The sequence below is a fragment of the Coloeus monedula genome (genome assembly GCF_965178545.1).
Source record: "Coloeus monedula genome assembly, chromosome: 6".
In the NCBI taxonomy this organism is placed as follows: domain Eukaryota; kingdom Metazoa; phylum Chordata; class Aves; order Passeriformes; family Corvidae; genus Coloeus; species Coloeus monedula.
Window position 1 is genome coordinate 28,384,980 of NC_138786.1, and position 20,344 is coordinate 28,405,323.

Here is a 20,344-nt window from a genome sequence, read left to right on the forward strand (position 1 = left end):
GCTGGGTAATGGGATACGTTTCCTCTGAGAAGGCCAAGGCACATTTTCATCCCGGTTCTCAGCTTGGATGAGTTACCTACTGTTACCGCAGGCCTGGGCCCTAGGGTATATCACCGTGTCCCGCAGCCATAGGGAGGAGGAGGAGAGAAGATCCAGCAGGCAGGAATTGTGCAGCAAGATTTATTAATTTAATTATTTTACAAACTCTTTTATAGACTTTTTTCTTCATAGTCTAATTGGACAAAGGATCAGCCACCCCTTGGGGTGATTGGCTAAAATCCTAAAGCATCCATTGTCAAAATATTTTTCTACTATACCATAAAAAAGACTTTTCAAGGTTGCAGGTGGCTTGGTTGTTTACATACTCTGCTACCTCTTCTGTGAGAGAGAAAAGTCTCTCACGGACTTAGAAAATAGCAAGAAAATCCTCGCTAGCAGCATTTTTGTATCTACAACCTACCACTTCAATTCACAGTCAAAGCACACACAGCCTTACCACCATTTGTTTTCCATAGCCTGTAACCCCATACTACACGAAACGGGAGGCCAAGACCTCTAACCAAGATTAGAAGAGGGTGTAAAAAGGAAGCAGCTTTCTTACTTTCACCCACCATCATCCTCCAAGAAATCTAATAGCTTATTCTCTGGTGTTCCTTGTTCTCATTCTGAGCCATTTAACAAAACAAACTTGAAACACCAGCATCTTCATCTGTAAAGTAACCTAATTCATATCAGAGCTTACTAGATGTTCCAGATGGCTTGCCTGTGAGGTGTTTATGAAAGAAAGCTTGGATATGCTGCCAAGCATCTATCTGTGCCTTGCAGTGTGCCTTGGGCTCCCCTCCCCACATCACAGGCTTACCAAGTAGCAGGTGCATAGAAGCTGCACACATCGGGAAAAAGGGAGGTTCGATGTAGTGCCCTGCTCCAGGATAACAGAGTATCTCAGGCTTTTCCTTCCCATGAGCTTGCAAACGTTTGCTCCCCTCAACTGCAAAGAATTCACTTTTCCAGTTGTGATCATCCTGGCCAACAATGAACAAGAAGCAACACTCGGCCTTCTCCAAAGGGATAAAGCTTTGCTGGTCGGGCCCTTCTAGTGGGTTGTTCAATACATCAATAATATCAGCAATCCCAGACTTGCTGACCTTGATGCGTTTTAGATTGGCACCAAGGGGTGGAATGGTGATGTCCTTATAGCGGAGCACTGCACCCACGTTTGCCACTGAGCCATTGATAAGGGCAGTGGCTGCGATGCCCTTCAGGAAGGAGGCCATGGAGATGCACAGGTCACCCCCCTTCGAGTGTCCAAGCAAACCAATTCCTGGACCTTTAACCTGGAGGTGAGAGAAGAGAAACACCAAGCAATGAACCAAGCATGCCACTTCTTTAAAATGTCGCCGCATTTGCAGCTGTGTCTGTCCCAAATTTGGACCCCAGGTATAGGCATCTGAGGTCCTGTGTGCAGGGCCCATGTCTGAGGGATCCTGGGCACTGTTCTGTACTTGATTTATGATCCTAAGCCCTACTGAGACTGCAGCATCATCCTAACAAAGCTACAAGGTTCAGTGCTGAAGCAGAGAGTACAGCTGTGCTTGCAAATGTGCAGTCCCAGATTCACTTTATTTATAACACAGTTGAGAGAGGAAGAGGGAAGGAGCAGGAGAGGCCTCCTCTACAACTGCTTTCTTTCAGTGCAAAATGCACAAAGTCAGCAATGAATATGATACTGTCATCACTTATGTTAATGTATTTCTTATATTCAAGGTTCCCCTATTAAGAAGCTAATGTGGGGTAGCAGGCTCCACATGAGCTGCTCTCCTGCTTCTCTAGAATGCTTGGTGTCTAACCCACAGGAAGTAGTCTGAGGTAGCTTACTCTTTATCTTAAAAATAAAACCTATTAAAACAGTTTTTCTAAAAGAATTGTAGTCCTCTGGAGTCAATCTAGAAGAGGTTACCTTCATTTTCTTTCACACAAGGCAAATTAACTAGAATAGGAAAGTTAAATGACCTTACTGGGTGCTAAAATCCTCTAAGGATATTGGAAGAAGGTTAGCTAATGCCACAACTTCTTGAATATTCAAAGACTCTCAGGGGCAAATAGGCTCTGAGACAATATCAAAATTGAATATCTTCTGTATCTTATCACCAGTGTAACAGGCTTCAAACCCACTGACTCTGAAACATGGGAAGGGGGAAATTAGAAAATACGGCTGAAAACTTTGCAACACATTAAAAACATGGTGAGAATAGTAGTGGAGGTGTTAATGGGAGGCAATGGTACTGTACTGCTCTCTGGGGAAAAAATCCAAAACCCGCAGGGGGAAGCAATTTTCAGATTTTTTTGGGCAGAGAGGTGGCATGAGCAGTTAAGGTTAAGGCGACTAAAAAGCAGCCAAGACCTTTAACAACTACTCATCTGTCTGAGGTTGAGGAAGGTATTTATTTTCATTCTCCAGAGAAACTAAGTGTTTCTACTGTCATGAACAGCTACTTATAAGGAGATGCAGAACCGAGCAGGGTTCTCTTATGAGAGGTGCTGAATTAGAAGGATCCCTAAGTGCACAACTAGCTACTAAAACCCACACATATCAAATACCAACATTTGGAGTGACTTTAACAGCTTATAAAATTCACAGCAACAAATGTGTATTGGTGGAATTCCTTGAGTTTCCTTGGTTTCTCTGAGACCTGGATCACAGAAGGTTATCATGTGCTCCACAGCCAAAAAGGACATTTAGTTCTGAAGGACATTCTACAGAGCATAAATTTAAAATCCCCACTGGAAGTCCAGTAAGCCTCCAGGCAACTAGCACCCTAGTTATGACACTGGGTTGAATGGAGTAAAAATTACCAGTATGTAACCAATGTGTCACTGTTTCACCTGTCCAGTTCAAAAGGAAGAGTTGGAATAATCTGCCAGAGAACCATGGTAATGGGAGTTAAAGATATAAAACAAATAAATTACAGCCAACTCAACAGTGATGCTATTTTAAGTACAGCAGCTCTGCCCCATCTGCACTCTGACAGGACCTAACTAATGAGAGTTCACTGTAGTGAGAGTCAATGAACAAACCAACCTGGGCGTGTTGTAACATATAGTTTACAGCTTCCTCAAAATATTCCAGGTGGAATTCCTTCATCTCTTTGGGGAGATCTTCATAGCCGTAGAATGCCAGAGCCAGCACGGCAAAGCCGTAGTTGGCCAGCAGGCATGCCCTGTATTCAGGGAGTCCTCCTCCAGTTCCATACAAGTCAATAATTCCCGGAAAGGGGCCATTTCCTGAGAGAGACCACATAACAGAGCACATGAACCCACAATTTTTAATTTATATTCCAAATTCATAAGCCTGGGAATGTGTCTTTAAAAAAAAAGAAAAAAATTAGAGCAGCAGAATGGTCTTAAGGGTCCAAAATTACTGTGACAGTTTTAATGAAGTGACTACATTGCTTCAAGATCAAACAAACTAGCACAAATTAGCAGGCCTGCTAATGTTTTAGCTAACATCAGGGAACAGGCAGCTGGAAGAGAAGGGATCTTTTGACAGTCACAACTAGTTCTCTGTATCATGTAAATTCACTGAAAATGTATCAAGCTCTGCTTCAAAAATACCCAGAAGGCTTCTCCTTAGTGCATTTTTCAGAAGGCTGATCAAAAAATCTCATCTTCTGATGGTCCCAGCTTCTCAATTTCAGTGTAAATGTACCTTCATCATTTATTCTGGGATTAAGAGAAGAAAGTGTTTGAAACCATCCTTGCTTAACTGGTAAGGGAAGCATTACATTAGGTTCATCAGGGGACGGAGACTGAAGTCCATAGCTGAGAGGCATTGCTGCAAACTGCTAACAAGGTATGGAAAGGAGGAGGCCAAGAGGGAGACTTCCATTCCTGCTCAGGAGGGAGGCTGAGGCTTCCCTCAGGTGTCTGCACGTCAAACATGGGCAACAAGCAAGAACTAGAAAGTCACCTCCAGCCTCAAAGAGACAGATGAAGTCAGAGCAGTCAGAGCCCAGGGTGTCCCAGCACTGGCTGGGACAGCATGTATGATTTTAGCATTGTCATGGAAGAGTTATCTGGGACAGACAGGCAGAGAAGAAAGGGGAGAGGGGAAGGCATGTGATACATAGAAGAGCTCCTTGAGTACATGGGGTTCCAGAGACACGCTTGGTGAAAACCTCTGTATCATATGGGGAAGGAAAGGTGGGATGTGGTGGGGGTGTGGCTATTACAGAACCAAGGGAATGCAATAGATGAGGTTTCCTACAGACAACTAGCAGAAATCTGGACAGCTGCTGGAAGGACAAAACAGCATTTGTCAGGCAATCTGAAAACCTCACAGACCCTTTTCATTATTTTCTGACAAAAGTACTGCTAGGGCAAGTCTGTCCAATGCTTTCCTTGACCTTCTGCTCACAAACAGGAAAGAACTGGGGACAAATGTGGCAGCAAAAGGCAACTTGGGCTACAGCAATTAGGACATTACTAAGTTCAGGAGCTGTGGAGAGGCTGGAAAGGGAAGCAACAGGCTTAAACTCTACAGTTTAGGAGAGCAATCCTCCACTTACTCAAAAGAATTACCATCTGAATTTCCTGGAAAACAGCCAGGTAGAGGAAAGGTACCTTGAAGACTGGCTGGCTCCACCTCTCATAGCATTTGGGAACTAGAAGTGTACTGTGATCAATATCTTCGTGTCCAATAGAAGTCAATTAAACAAACACGTATGTGCTTCACCACATGCAGCTGCTCTATGTGAGGAGTACGGCCAGGAGTCTGGCTCCGGGCCTGGGAGTGCGGCGCCAGAAGTAGAGGCAGCACCATGGGAGAAGGAGCCCGGCACGGCCGGTACTCACCGGGAGGCAGGAAAAGCGTCGCCCGGATCCTCCCCTGTCGCACCGGGACTCTCCGCACCCCGTCCCGCAGGAACACCCGCTCGTGCTGTGCCTGGGCCAGGAGCCGCCCGGGGAGCTCCCCGTGGCCTTCAAACACCTCCAGCTGCAGGAGGAAGGGGCTCTGCACGTCCCGCTTCACCAGCCGCCAGAAAGGCTTCTGGGGCTGCAAAGCCCAGAGCAGCCCCATGGGCTCCAGACCGGAGAAGCTGCCTCCCGGCAGCGCAGGACAGCGGGCGAGGTCCAGCTCCCCGTCGTCCCCCGCCTGGTAGTGGGCACTGGCCTGGAAGAGCTGTCCCGTCTCGTCCCGCAAGGACGTTCGCAGCGTGACCTGCTGCCGCGGGCCGAGCCCCTGCACAGCGATGGCCAGCGGCTCATCGAAGAGGCTGCGGGCGGCGGGCGACAGGCGGATGGAGGGGGCCATGGAGGAGACTCCCTGGGCGGGGGCTGTCCCGGGGCTCCACGCGGGGCTGCGGCTCCGTGGGGCTGCAGGCGTGGGGCCGGGCCAGGGCAGCCGCCTCTGGCAGGCGCGGGAGCTGGCCCGGCACACGCAGCGGGCACTGACCTGCCACATGGCTCCGGGTCGCTCCCCGCCAGGGGCGGATTCTAGGGCAGATCCTCGCGGGACCAGGGCCGGGCTCGGGCCCGAAGCGCCGCTGGCACGCCCCGGCAAGGAGGAGCGGGGCGGCAGCTCCTTTGTCCTGCCCGCCTACTTCCCTCCTGCGTGCCTGCCAGCCAATTTCCCTGCCTTCCTACTTCCTTGCCTGCCTGCCTCTTCTTTTTCTCTTCTGTCTTCTCTCCGCTGCCTTCCCCGGCTGTGGGACGGTTCTTCCAAAGGCTGCCGAGTCCTTGAAACCTGTCTGGCCTCGGGGAGCTCCTCGGTGTCCCCCCGAGCTCTCCCGGGCCGGGGGGTGGCTGCGGGAAGGGGACATGTGGAGAGGACGAGCAGATATGCTGACGAGCCACCGAGCAGAATCGCAGTCAGAATTCACTGGACAGGGAAGGGCCGGTGTGGGACAGACCGCACAGAGATTGGACAGCTCTGCACAGCAGGGCCGGGCTGTGCTGTGCTGCTCAGCCAAGGGACCGCAGAGAGGGCCAGCCCCAGCGGGGAGAACCCACACCAGCACTAGCTCGCCATGGCTTCTTGTCTCCTTGCCGGCTCTGCTTCTCTCTTGGTTACCCCAAGGCATGGGCAAGGTGGGTTGTGTCTCCGCACAGCCAGGTGTATTGGGAAGGATGGTCAGGGTGGTCAGGGATGGAGGAGCAATAAGGGAGGAGCAGTTTCACAAGACTCTTTAGGTTGGTCAGGAAACATCTGGCTCTTCTAGTAATGGATTGTGCAAGGATTTAAAAAAGAAGGTCATTCAGTCCATCTTATGCAGAGATGTATCTTCTGATCCAAAAGGAACTGCAGAGGGAGAGCTCTTTCCTTAAGCTCCTAGACTCTTCCTGGGAGATGCAGGTAGCAGTGCCTCATGCTCCGATCTCCTCCTGTCTGACTTAGAGATGTGAAAGAGATGGAAGCATCTGAGGGAATTCCAAGCATTGTCCTAGCTGGAAATACTAAGTGGTCAGAGATACCGGGCAGAGTCTCAGCAATCTTTCATTCACCATGGAGATTACCCTTTCTCTGCAAACAGGTGAGGTGCTCTGTGATCTAGCATCTGGGTGTGTCATCTGGTGTCCAGCACTGAATGGCAACTACTCCTGCTGTTGAAGTAGTAGTGGCAACTACTCCTGCTGTTGAAACAACACTCCTTGGCTTACACTACTGGATTTGATCATGGGCTTGACCATATGTGGGAGGAGATGCTAAGGGAAAGGGTCCTGGAAGCTTCAGCAACAGTCCTTCTCCATGCTTGGTGATGCAAGAGCAGTGGAAGAGAGTGAAGGTAAGGGGACTATGTGTCCATCTTCTGTGCTCTCCTGTTCCCACCTGGGCAGCCTTTGATCCCAAGTTTCTGCAGTCCCAAGCTTCCACCCTGGGATGAGAAAGTAGTCAAGTTGCAAACCCTGGTTCTAACCAAAGCACAACAAATGACTCTAAGACTTTAAAATCTCAGTCTCTTTATTACAATTTTCGTCCAAATAACAAAGAAGGTAAACGATCTTTCCCAAGGCTTAACCAGAGACAGCCCAGCATCCTGGCTATAGCAGCCATTCTTACACACTTCCAGCAGCACAGAGGTCAGAGATGTTTCCATTTGCAACGAGACATTCACCATAAGAGCAGTGAAATCCCTGCTCCAAAATGGTCATTTGGGAGCTCAGCATGCCCTGAGGATAGCATATGCATGTAGAGAACACAGTGACATGGAAAGCACTGTCAAGTATTAGAAGAATAGAAACCACCCAAGAAATGTAACTGTGCATTTTGCACATGACCTGTTTTATCAAAGACTAATGCAAAAAACACCACTCCTTTTCTTGACACTTGAGCAAAAAGGTTGATGGGAGAACAGAAAAGGCAAACCCATTTATTTTCTGTGTTATGGATGTGCAAAGTCGTAGAAGATACTGTAGTTGTACTGGTACAGCTGTGACAAGGTTTGACCTGATAAATGTAGCAGAATTTATCAGATCTGGTTGTTCAAAGTTGAGCGTTGCTTGCACATTATTTGACAATTAAATACTTTTTGAAAAAAGCCTGGATCTGTGACCAAGCATGAACCTGAGCTTTAGAATAAGCCCTGAGCTCCCCACCCAGGACTGCCCGCTTGTGAAAAACGGGGTGGCTTCCTATGGGGTACAGAGGGAAAAAGGGAGGGTCTATGCAGTGCCCTGTTCCAGGGTAGGAGAGAATCTGAAAATTTTCCTTCCCTTGAGCCTGCAGAAGCTTGCAGACTTCAGTAGCATAATACTCACTTTTGACTACGCGGTCATCTTGTCCCACAATGAATAGGAACTGTGCCTCAGCTTTCTCCAGTGGGATCAGGCTTTGGTTGCCAGGAGCTTAAAAGGGATCATCAAGGACATCAGAATAATCAAGAATTTTGGAATTGGTGGCCTTAGCTTTGTGCTCATATAAGGTCAAAGTGGGGATTGTTTTATCCTTGTAACAGAGAGGAATACATGTAGCAGCAACAGGGCCATTGAGGGAAACAACAGCCATGATGTTCTTCAGGAAGGCAGCCATGGCAAGGGACACTTCACCCCCTTTGGAGAAACTGAGCAGGCCAACCCCTGGACCCTTCACCTGGGAGATGGGAGGAAATGCTCATCAGCGCTGAGCTGAAAAGATTCATGGAGGGTAACATTGTCTAATGCTGAGAGTTTGCAAAACCACATGAAGAAAGTGATGGCAATATTTACTTTTTCTTCTGAACAAGTGACAGGAACATCCTACACACAAATTTTTTCTACTCCCATGCAAAATGTTCCCTTATGATAGCCAAGAGAGAGCAAGCACAATGACACCAGTTGAGCTCTGGTTGCAAGAGAAAAGTAAGATTATTTAGAGCTAGTGTGGAAAAGTTTGGTAATGGGAGGCTGTAAGAAGGGACCAGGACTCCCCCATATTGGACAGAGATAGTTTCAACCTGCTCAGAGATGTACCTGATGCTGCCCAAAGATGAGGGGGAGGTGTTTTTTATTTTGTTTTTATATCTCACTGTCTACTCTGTTATTTACTGGCAATAAATTAAATTAATCTTCTTTAAGTCAAGTCTGTTTTGCCCATGATGTTAGTTGATGAATTATTCCCTGTCTTTATGCCTGTAAGGTTTCTCTCAGTTTCTTCACCTCTCCTGTTGCTAAAGGGGTTTGGTAGGTATCCAACAGCCAGCCAAGGTCAACCCACCACAGTTAGCTACCAGTAAAGGCTTTTTTCTTTATATTTTCTACACTAAGGGTTCACATGTGGGCATGTGGTGACAATTCATGAAAGCTGCTTCAAAAAATGCAGGTGTCTTCTCTCCACAACCTCCTCATCTTGTTGTGTCTCAGTCACTCTGAGATGATGGTATCTGAATAGTTCCCATTCTCTGCCCTTCCAGTGCATACGTGAGCATTCTGGCAGATCCTAGCTAAGCCAGATGAGTATTTCTGCAGCTTTCTCTAAAGTGGCAAAGTGACAGTCACGTGTGGGACTGCCAACTCCCCTCCCACTTTTTGTGCCCCGTGTAGTTGTTGTGAAACTCAATGATCTTTGTATCCTTTAAAAAGATGCAGTTCCTATGGCCCAAGGGTCCGATTATGAGAGCAAATAAAGACCTATTCTCTCAAAACTCTCCTGGTCCTGTGCATCTCCTCTTGCAAAAACTGGTGGATGTGCTCCCTGTACCTTCATTTCTGTTTCTGCACTGCTTGGAAGCATATGAAAGAACCCTCAGCATGGTCCTTGCCTTACAGCATGCAGAACATTCCCCTCCAATGCCTTTGGTGCCTGTGCTGTGCTGCCTGTACAACGTGGCCTTCAGGCCTGTGCTGTCCTGCACAGATCCCAAGCCCTACAGGAAACTCAGCCAGCTCTTCCTTACACAGGCAGCTCCCACCCAGGACCTGAGGTAACATGACCTATGTGGCCCTGCCCTTACCCAGCAGTGCAGAAAGACATTCCCTTGCGAACACTGTTTCTGTTTGACTGTAGATACTGTAAATAGAGCTGCTTCTTTATACAAGAATCTTACAATACCTTGAAAGACTGAAAGGGGACAATCTCTTTTATGAAACATGTCTGCATGACACAGGGAAATGCTTCATTGCTTGGGGTTCTCAGCATCTAAAGGGATGTAAGATTAGTGCTAGCTCTAATAAACAGCATTTTTAGATACCTTATAAAATATGAGTGCTTTTCTTACTGGGATCATAATGGGCCACCACCTTCTAGTTCAAAAAAATTGGTACACTCTACAGGTCTCAGCAAGAAATACCTTTCTGCAGAAAGAACAATGAAGAAAAGAGAAACTGTGCCTGGCTAGTCCTGCATAAATCTGTGAGGAGTACGTGTAAGGTGTCTAGCCCAGGCAGTTTCCCGGGTGGAATTAAAAGCTGAGGAGGAATTACCAAAATGCCCCACCCCAGCAGAACAGAGTCCAGGGAAAGGAAAAGCTAAGGAGATTTTGTGCTATCTTTGGTTGTTAATAGAGTGCTCAAAACAGACATGGAGGTGCTTGCAGCCCTCACAGAAAGGGCTCCTGGTGCAGCTCTGCACCACAGCCCCCAAACAGCAAAGCTGTAGCGCTGGTGCCTGTGGTTCCATGGAGAGCACACAGAGCAGCCCAGGAAGGGCACCACTGAGACATGGGATATTTACCAGGGGCATAAATGGTGGGGCAAGGATGGCTGACCCTCTGGTGAAGATGAATAGACAGGGGGGTCAGAGGATGAGTGTGGCAACAGCATTTCTGTCCAGCCACTAGTGCTTCACAGAGCCAAGAGGCCCCAAGGGCACCTCAGCATATTCTTGTGTAGTGCAATTTTACACAGCCCAAGTTTCAAGATTTAGCAAAAGCATACAGGCAAAAGAGGGAGGAAAGGTTGGCACTGTTTCAAGTATGGGATTGTTATAAATAAAATATGTAATTCGTGCTATTATCTATAAAACTGAAACGTAATTAGACCCTACAGAGACCGAGTTTCTAAATCCCTGCACCAGCCTGGCTGAGAGAAAAATTTCACAACACTAAAAGTATTTCTTTCACAATAAGTGAGGATTCCACCTAGGTGGGGTTGGATCTTATCACCGGGACATTTGCACCATGACGACTTGATCACCACACTCTGATATCTACATCGCATCTGACAAGGAATCTGACATTCCGGGAACTAAAAATAACTCTTCCAGGAACCAGAGACGGCCCATCCATCAGCAGAAATGGCCCACTCATCACCCAGGATGGACAATTCATCAGACCCAGGAAAGGCTTTGTGCAGCCCAACTCCGGGACAAGAAAACTTCATGAATACGAGAAGAATAGCATTAATTTGGACTCTACCCAAAAACTGTGTAAGAAGGAACCAGCCAAAGCAGCACTTGTGAACTTGGGAGGTCTGATGCGATAGAGATCAGATCTATGAGATCAGATCTATGCGTGTTCACCCAGCTCTGACCCCGGGCTCGGTGCTGTTTTTCTTGATCGTGGCATTTGAAACCGGTATTTCAGTCGCATAATAAATGTCATTTTTTTATTAATTTTGATTCGGCAATTTTGTTTATATTAGGATCTTGGAGGACACAGCGCATACTTAAATCCCAAACAGTTAAGAGTGCATGGGTGCCATCTATGCAAAACCTGGATAACCCAACAGCTCAGAGAGCACAGAGTAATGCACCCTGCTCATTGTGAATATAGCTTCAAGAGGCTTTAAAGACAGAATATCCCTCACCTGCTGACTGCTATGATAAAATAGCATTGTGGAAAAGTGTTTCAGAGGTTTGCCAGTATTTATGGGAATTGTCCACACATCCAGGCATGTATTCAATTAACTTGATAGGTCCTAAAATGAAACTTTCTTCATCCAGCAGAAAAAACCCCCCATATTGAAGGGTGCCCCATTTGCCTTGAAAGGACCAATAATTTCATTGCTAGGGGCTGGTGTGGGAAAACCAGTGGGGGAGGATATTTTACCTACATTAATGGACTGAAAAGGAAGCAAGTGAGCCTGAAGCATTTCAAACGCAGCAGATAATGTTTGCCTGAGAAAATCTTGCTGCACCATTCAATAAGGGCAGGGCCACATAGGTGGGTGTAATTGCTTAAACTGAGTGGCAGCTGCCTGAAGGTTCCACTTTTACAAAGAGCAAACATGTGACCAAGGGATCCTCACAACACAGCACGGGCCTGAAGGCCACACCATATATGCAGCAAAAGCACAGAGAATGGTGACCATCACCAAATATGCCTATGAATAGTATTTCCTGCAGCAGAGCAGGCTGCCTTAAAATACTGTGAAAACATGACAGTGATTTACAAGACTGCAAGAAAGTTCACTACCTTCCTGAAATTACCTAGGGTGTAGTAACACAGCTGGTGAACAGAAGATAACCAACTCCCTTCTCTAGGCACTCAGCCATGCAGAATTGCTCCTAGAGCAAATATTTATTTTAATCAGAACATTTCATTTCTCTACCCAGATGAAATGCTGAGACCTGAACTGCTGATTCACATCTAGTAGGCGTAAGGCAAGACCAAGACAGAACACTTTCTAAACAAGTGTATGTTTATTTTGTGAAGAAGTAAGAGTTAGACTTGTGCCAGAGGCTTCTTTGTAATCAGAATACCCTTCTCAAACAGAAGTGTAGCTAGAGAAATCTTTTCCTCCAAGGTTTCACATGGAAGGTTATCCACACTGACGTGATTTGGATAGGAAGACAGGAGAAATTCGATACTGTCTGTATACTCGGGATCTATCTCAAGGAACTTGGGTTCTTCCTTATGATACACTCTTGAGTTTTCTGTTGTGTAGTACAGCATCACACCGGATTCTTCATTACACAGTCTAACAATGCCATGACGGAGCAGGCGTACTTCGGTGTCTTTTGTTATCAGGATATCAACATTGCATGGGCCTCCATCTTGCCACCGTGCTGGGAAGCCATAGACACTCTGCACCTTTTCACTTTGCGTGAGCACTGGAGGGAGACAGTCATGAAGAAACGACTTGGCTCTCTGATCCACAGCAGCGTCGATGGGTGCATAGTCAACAAGTTTCTTTATCAGGCTCTGCACCTTCTCCACAAAGGCCGTTCGGCGAGCATCGACTGTGTCTGAGTTAGCCACCCCCATATACCGCAGGTAGTCCATGGGAAGCCCTCGTCGGAACTCCACATCTTCCTCCAGGGCCATCTGCAAGGCAGCTGGGAGTAGCTTCTCCAGAAAGTCCCCCCAGGAATTCCTCTGGTAGGAAGACACAGTGATGTGGAGCGAATGCACATCAGGGAGACAATTGCCCTGGTGGATAAAGCCACGGGGGAAGTACAGCAGGTCCCCGGCCTCTAACACTGTCTCCAGCACGGGCTCGCCAAGTTCAGCCTGCGTGAGATTTGCGCTGGAGAACTGGGGCAGCACCTCGGCATCTGTCCGGGGGCTGTAGACACGCCAGTGCTTCTTCCCCTCCAGCTGCAGCACGAAGGCCTCGATGTCATCATAGTGGGGGGCAAAGCCCTGCGTATTCGGGGGTGTGAGGTAGGTGTTGGCCCCTGCCATGCTGCCAAACTGCTCCTGCAGGATGGAGAGGAAGTGCCAGACGGTGGGGGAGAAGGCCTGCGGGCAGAGGAGGCGCAGGGAGCAGCCATTCTGGTAGAAGTCCCACACGACGGCGGGCAGGGCTCTGCCGGAGGGGTTGTGTGTCTCCCTCACCCCCTCGGCATAGCTGGTCACATCCAGGTGGGTGCCGAAGTGAACCTCTCCGCGTCGCAGGGCGGCGTCGAAGTCGGCCGTGGAGAAGAGCCCCGCGTAGTAGCCGGGGTCGCCCCGCCGCACCAGCAGCGGCGCCCGCTCCCAGTGCCGCCCCAGGAACTCCGCCGGCGCCACTGGGGCCAGCAGCCAGCGGAAGAGCTCGGCCGCCCGCTGCCGGCTGTCCTCCAGCCGCGCCAGCCGCCGCAGCAGCTCCGACACGCCACCGCCGTCCTCCCCCGCCTGCCGCGGGCCGCCCGGCATCGCCGCGGGACCACCCCGCGGCTTCGCGTCAGGCCCAGCAGCCGCCGCCCCGGGCCGGGGCTCCACGGGGGCCTCCGCAGGGAGCTCCACGCGGCTCGGGGGCGCGGCGGGCGGCGGCTGCTGCGGCGGCGTCTCCGGCTCCGAGCCGCCTCCTCCCACCCGGTCGCGCCTCGGGCGGGCCTTGGCCCGCTTGCGGCCGGCGGGCAGCGGCGCCCCACGGCGGCGCCGCTCCATCCGCCCGGGCCCCGCCACCCGGCGGTACACGGCGAGCGCCGAGAGTCGCCCCAGCTCCCGCCGCTGCTCCGCCGCCATGGCCGCCACGCCCCGCCCCGCCGCTTCCGCCGGGAGAGCCCCGCGCACGGGATGGAGCCCGCGCGTCTGCCCCGGAAGGGCGTGTTCCATGTGCGCGTGTGGTGCGGTATGGAGCAGAATGCCTTGTGTTTTGTCATCGCCTCCGCTTAAAATGTGCTGGGTGTATTTGCTTCCCCCGCCCCGCAGAAGAGGAGAGGCGATTCCCCTTGGTAAGATGTAGGCAGGTCTGTTCTTTGGCTGGGAAGCTTCGTTCTGGAAGTGTGCTCTAAGCACGTTAAGAAAGTTTGGGGTTTTTTTCTGAAGGCATACCATAAGGATACGCTTTTAGACAGCGTGGAACTATTTTGCGACCTAATGAGGTGAGATGAGGTAACACTTATTTCATAAGGTCCTGTTGCACAAGAAATAGAAACCCAAATTGAATGGAGCCAATTCTAGTGTGCCATCCCCCGTCCCCTTTTCTTCTTGTGCTTCTAATGGTGATGGCAGCTGAAAGGCTATATCGTCTCAAAAGGATCCCATAAACCCAAAAGGCTGTCATGTCACACAGTGGTTTGGGGTTTTTTTCTTTTTTTTTCCCAAATCCACTTGCTGCCTAATAACCTGGCAAGACCTTTGTTTCCTCTCCATCTCTCTCCTAAGCCCGAGGCTTCCCAGAAGGCCAGCATTAGTGATGCTGGGCAGCCTGAGGGCTGCTCTGTGCTTCCAGAGACTGCAGCTTCAGCATAGGAAGCTTTGCTGGAGGGGTAGAGCAAGACTGTGCTTGAGGCAAAGGTGAAAAACTGTAGGGGTTTGTATCGCCAGACTATGTTTCTGACCAAGAACAAGCTTCAGCTCAAGAAATTCAATATGCAGTACTTTCGTGAGAAGAATCTTTGATGAACTGCAGTAATTCATGGGAATGAATTTTGCATGAGAATTTCATCTCCAGAGGCTGCTGTGAGTGTAAAGCACATAACTGCAGCAATTACCCAAGTGTGCCCAGGAACCCTCTGGTTCACGGTGTGTTATTAACCTCTCACAGATATGAATATCAGCTGCATACAATATGTTAAACAGCTAACATTCACAAGGTATGTGCAGATCTGCTGCATGAGCTACTTAGTGTATCAGGCATAGGATATAAAGCTAAAAAGAGAATTTTCACCTCTTGCCAGGTTTCAACTCAGACTTAGATTTCAATTTTACCACAACTTAGGAGCAGGAATCAGTTAGGGTTAATGAGGATAAGTTCAGCTGTTAAGTCTCAGTTCTAGAATAGATGCAGATATCTTAAACATTTAAGGTTGTTTGAATTGCCTTAAACCCAACACAAATCAGTCTCAGAGTCCACCAGTGTGAACTAAGCAATGAAGGCCTTTTTTGTATATATGCAATAGCAACCATTTTAATTTTGGAGATATTTTTCTGACTGAGTTCTTCGGGCACAGCCTTCGTGGCCAAAGCTGCGTGAAGAGCATCGGCAGTAGAAGACTGTCCTGTTTGTGCCACGACGGTTTTACTTAATGGAGACTGATTTTAGGCGTGCACAGGCAACACTTCAGCCTCCGATTTCACGCCTGGACCGTTTCCGGCTTTGCCAGCAGGTGGCAGAGGCCGACCGGCGCTCTGCACCCTTGCGCTGGGAACGCGCCGAGGGGACACCGCATCTGCCTGGCAAGGTGACCCGCGTGCATGGGGTTTACAGCGAGAGGGGAGTGCACGCAGCCTGTGCGTGCATGTGTAGACTGGAAGAGAAGGGAAGGGCGAACTCTATTTCAATCCACTCTTTGTTTCCCCAAGGTTAAGCCCTGCTTACCAGAATAATCTTATCAGCTGAAACCATTTCAACAGAACTGGACCCTTAACAAAATCGAGATGCAAGCGCATGAAATATGGTAAAACTTAGGCGTTGTATGCTTTAGTTATACCTAAGCATGGCTAAAGAGGCTTGGGAGGGGAAAGACATTTGAAAAACCTGGGCATCTGGATTGTTATTTGTGTTACTGCCTAATTTACTGGAGTGCAACTGATCCTTCTGAGAAGGAGCCAGGCACTGTACACAGAGCCTGACCTGAGTTACACCAGAATATCTGTAATGACAGCAGCAAAGCTGCTCTGGATGTTTACCAGTACAGGGGGTTCAAAGTCTCATTTGAGGGCCCAGATCTTCATAGGGATGTCACTTTCTACTGCTGCGAGACAGTTGATTGACAATGGATTTTTTTTGATGTATAACAAAGTCTCTGAGTGAAGGACACAGTAGAAAATAATAGTGGTGAAATCTCTATAACAAGAAAACATTTCTTTCAACAATTTAGTCTTTCTAATATTAAATGCTTTCAAGAATAAAAAACGTTGCTATTTTTCTGTGTGACACAAGAAAGGGTTTTGACCTAGGGCAAAAAGAGAGAGCTTCAGTATCACTTACAGAGTACTCAGATGGTTGTTTAGGAGTTTACGTGCGATTTGCATTCATTGTCCAAAATTTCAAGGGAATTTGTCTAAAGAAAGAAGTGTCATTTACAGTTCTTTAAATAAACAAAAGGAAAGTAATACAGATTTCTGAATGATTAGGTGATCCCTTGCTGCTGCTCACACAGAGTAGCAACTGGAGGCTCAATTAAATTTCTTAATTAGAATTTAGCACAAAGTTACTTGGATTTTATGAACATATAAGCTGCATTGCCAAGAGTCACACATGTTTTATTTAAGAGGACATATAATGTGGTGAGTACAATCTATTAGAGTCACAAGTGACTTCAAAAGAAGTAAGTAAATGGCACCTTAAAGAGATATAGGGTTCATGTGATATTTTATTATGCCATTCAAATAAGGGAAATCTCAGATTTAAACAGCAGTTTGGGTAAGGCCTGATCCTGCAAAGCTATGAGCAGTCCTCTTTAATGAGTGGAAAGGGCAAAATTCTTTGCTGTTTCCTGTGTGTTGGATACTCAGTTGTTCACCACCATGCAAACTTTCTCTGTGTTCCCAGTGAACCATTAATGTAAACCAGTCACTTTTAGAAAGTTAAGACCAGTTTAATCCTTTTTCTCATTATTACTTTGCTGGCAACCTTCCTTTTGCACCATCATTTTTGTTCTCATGCCAAAACTAATACCTAGTAAGGATAAGGAACATTTCAAGCCTTCACTAATAGGTTTGCTTTGCTGAAAGTCTTTCTCATACAGCCTAGCTACATCCACTATGTCATCACTGGAAGGACACTGGGCTGGATTGTGAAGCCTGCTCCTTGTTGTGAAAGCTATAAAGTTCACTGCCAGATAACAAGACTGAAAGCTAATTCAGGAACTGTTTCTCAAGAGCTATCCTCTGGCCTCCCTCGTCGGAGTGAATGCACTCACTCACTGAAGCATCTTTTGGCAGCGACTTTGGCCTCCCTCCAGCTGTTTCTGTGTTCTCAGGGATTTTCTTCAGTGACTGGTTGTAGTCTTTAATCCTGGTTATCTTGTACAAGGAGCCCCACTGAGAAAAGAAGCCTTCCCTGCCATGGAACAGCCAAATTAAAGCACATTTGTAAAAATTGTAATTAGAAGGTCCTGTCCTCCCTATGAAATTATCTTTTTGGAGGGGTTTAGAAGCACAGACGTTTTCTTTTGTACCATGTGACACTAAAATAGATACATTGGAATTAAAGCTGAATTAAAATAATGTATTAAAGTAGGATCCTTGACTGAGTTTGCTCACCCCTTGACAGGGCACATGTACTTGAAAATTTTGAAGTAATTTTATGAAGGTTTTTGTGCTTTTATTAGATGCCATCTAGCATTTGGTAGCATTGAGGAGATACCATCTGCAGTGACTCCATAGGCAGTGATAAAACACAAAGCAGCAGACTCCAAGGCTCCAGCAGAAGGAGACAAATAAATGGCCATGACGAGAAAGTCCCCATCCTAAAATGAAGGAAAAGAGAACCTGAATGAAATATTTGCCCTGTGGGATTAACCACATCTAAAGAACCAAGATAGAAAGTACAGTCAAACTCTTCCTGCATAAATCACATATATCTTGTGCTAGAGAATATCCTTTTGATATGTACAGATCATGGCTCTTGACAACCTGTTTGGCTGATGCTTTTCCATGGAAGACAGGTTTTAAAGGATTCTTGCTCTTCATATCCCTTCTGTACTAATGATGGCAACTGCATAGCTTTGCTCATTAAATACATTTATGCCTGCTATTTCAAGATTAACATATAGCTATGCTAACATAGGGCAGTACTATTCAACATTTGCTTCTCCTGTAAGCTTCTCCTAGTCAGAAGCCTTGTAAAAAGACTTTACCTTTTGTTTCCTATACTGAAGTTTTTCTGAAGTATTCTGAAATTGCTTGCTCACCTCGGGTGCAGCACTACCAAGATGAAAATATTATGCAAACAGAATGCCTTGGTTTAGCAACCATATTGTTGAGATCTGCTCAGAGCACAATAGGAAAAAGTCCCTGTAGTACTTGCTTATTTGCTTCCCATAGTAGATTTGTGTTGCTACTAGCCAATATGGTATGTGTATGCTACTAGCCAATATTCACCTTATAGAAGGTGAACATTTCCAGTGCTCATCCACACACACAAGCTCCTATTGTTTTATATATACTGCCAAAAAGATGGAATTCCTCTTGGTGAGCATAAAAATGCGTATGTGGTAGTATTTATACTGGTATGGCTTGTTCCTAGAAGGGATAATATTATGGTGTGATTAGAGAAGGGAGATTTAATCACTGACGTTATTTTAGATAACCAATAGGGAGGAACAATGTTAAGCCTCTGGGTATCTGCAATGGGGATAAAGGAGTTTGCATTGTCATGAATGTGTGTGTAATATATTCTCAGATCCTTAGGGGATAGCGTACTATCCTGCTGTCCCACTGAGTCCAGGAAAGGCCTTGGCTAGAAAGGCACAGCTGACAGGAGTCAGTGGGCATGACAGGAACAGTCAAGTCCATTAATCTTGTGTATTACACAGGGAGCCCTGTCTCGGTCTTAAAGGAAAGGTGATAAGGGGTAAATTGGGTTTGTTTTCTTGTCAATGCTATGAACTATCTTCCAATTCTTTGTTATCCATAAGGATCAAAGCATTTGAAGCGTTGCTTCCAGTATCAGACCTTGGAGAATTAATTCCCCCCCCCCCCCCCCCAGAAACGCTGTGGGAAGACTGGAAGACTTACACAGAATGTGCCTTGGACCCTCAGCACAGCACTGTGAATGTGCAGCTTGCTATGCTGGATGCTCAGCTTGTCCAGCTAAGTGACCTCTAGGGTCATCTTCCTTTCCTTTCCCACCACAGCCCCTTTCCCTTCCGTCACCAATGGCCATATGGGGAGGTCAAGTTATCAGCTGAGCAGAGAAGCAGTAATGGCAACAAATGAATTTAGCTATCTAATAAATATTTGTAAAAGCTATAAATAGCTGAAGCATACATTAGATTTTATTTACAATAGCATGTCCTGGCCTTTTCCTTTGTACTTCATTTGGAACTAGAGCTTCTCGATAATATGGGAATTGTTCATTAGGAATTAAGGTTTAGGGCACCATGTTTTATAAAAATTTCTGTCAAAAATCCAGAGGCTGTGAATAAGATGAAGGTACTGGGAATACAGTATTTTAAGAACTATGTTAAGTCAGGAATGTTTTCATAAAATCAGAAGAAAACTTAGAACTGGTAGAAATGTCTTATCCTCTAGTCGTTTTTGAGTATTTGAGAGGGAAGGCAGCTCTCTGCCTTGATTTGTCTTTTCTTGGAAAGCAAAGGTATATGCAAAAAGATGTAAGGAAAACTCCTGCATCTTCTCAGTTTAATTTCTGAACGAGGGATGACTTGGGGGTCAGAGCATCAGTCTGAAACTCAGAGGCAGTGTCATACTCATACTTCTGCCGGAGCACTTCCTATGTAAACTTGGTAAATGATTTTTGCGCGATGCTCTGAAATTCCCAGTTATTTCGGTTGCTTTGTTTCCTGGATGTTTGCCAGCCAACATTAAGGCCCGTGTTCTTTGTTGCTGTGTTTCTTTGCTTGATTCAGAAACAAAGAGGAATAAGGGGGATGGCATATGCAGGGAGAACATAATAATGCAGAGAAACATCATGTAATCTTTGCATTTGAATTACCTGATTTTTTCTTTTTTTTCCCCCCAGCTGAATGCACCGGCAACTGTTCTGGCTTGCATTTTGGATGAAGTAGCTGCTTGAAAGTCTGCTGAGAGGAGGCAGATATTGGAAATACGCATTCCGGATAACGCGTTCAGGCCAAGCCCCGTATGTGCAGTCGAAAGCGTGCTGCTCCCCAGAGGATTCGATTCCCCCGGGTAACTTCCCTTTGAAGGGCAGCCTCCCTGCTGAATTCAGTGCCTGGTACTGGCTGCACCTCGAACATGGAGGCATGCTAGTGTTTCTTGGACCGAAGGAAGGATATGCCGAGAATATTCTGGTTCTCAGAAAGTCTCAGTCTTGGAGGCTAAAGGAGCCTGCTTGCGTTTTTCCTGCAAGCCTGGCCTCTAGCTGATGTAGGATACTACGGTTTCTGGAGAGGTGGCACTAGCAGCAC

General features: G+C 47.1%; 2 protein-coding genes and 1 pseudogene across 4 annotated transcripts; all 3 read right to left on the reverse strand.

Moving 5' to 3' along the window:
• Nucleotides 1-164: 164 nt before the first annotated feature.
• Nucleotides 165-5,766, reverse strand: LOC309573820 (acyl-coenzyme A thioesterase 1-like). The gene is made up of 3 exons (XM_082283027.1): nt 4,855-5,766; nt 3,083-3,285; nt 165-1,337 (listed from the first exon to the last, which is right to left on the reverse strand). Exons 1-3 carry the CDS (start codon nt 5,462-5,464, stop codon nt 732-734), a joined length of 1,419 nt encoding a protein of 472 aa, XP_082139153.1. The 5' UTR covers nt 5,465-5,766; the 3' UTR covers nt 165-731.
• A 1,741-nt stretch (nt 5,767-7,507) lies between these two features.
• LOC309574108 (acyl-coenzyme A thioesterase 6-like) lies at nt 7,508-9,181 on the reverse strand (annotated as a pseudogene). The gene is made up of 2 exons: nt 9,176-9,181; nt 7,508-8,089 (listed from the first exon to the last, which is right to left on the reverse strand). The product of its transcript is annotated as an acyl-coenzyme A thioesterase 6-like (transcript).
• Nucleotides 9,182-12,033: 2,852 nt separating this feature from the next.
• RIOX1 (ribosomal oxygenase 1) lies at nt 12,034-13,811 on the reverse strand. Of its 2 annotated transcripts, XM_082282775.1 has the most exons (2): nt 13,194-13,811; nt 12,034-13,097 (listed from the first exon to the last, which is right to left on the reverse strand). In XM_082282775.1, exons 1-2 carry the CDS (start codon nt 13,803-13,805, stop codon nt 12,078-12,080), a joined length of 1,632 nt encoding a protein of 543 aa, XP_082138901.1. In that variant the 5' UTR covers nt 13,806-13,811; the 3' UTR covers nt 12,034-12,077. The 2 variants fall into 2 exon arrangements, with proteins under 2 accessions (XP_082138901.1, XP_082138900.1); XM_082282774.1 differs by having other exon boundaries at nt 12,034-13,811.
• Between the last annotated feature and the right edge of the window lie 6,533 nt (nt 13,812-20,344).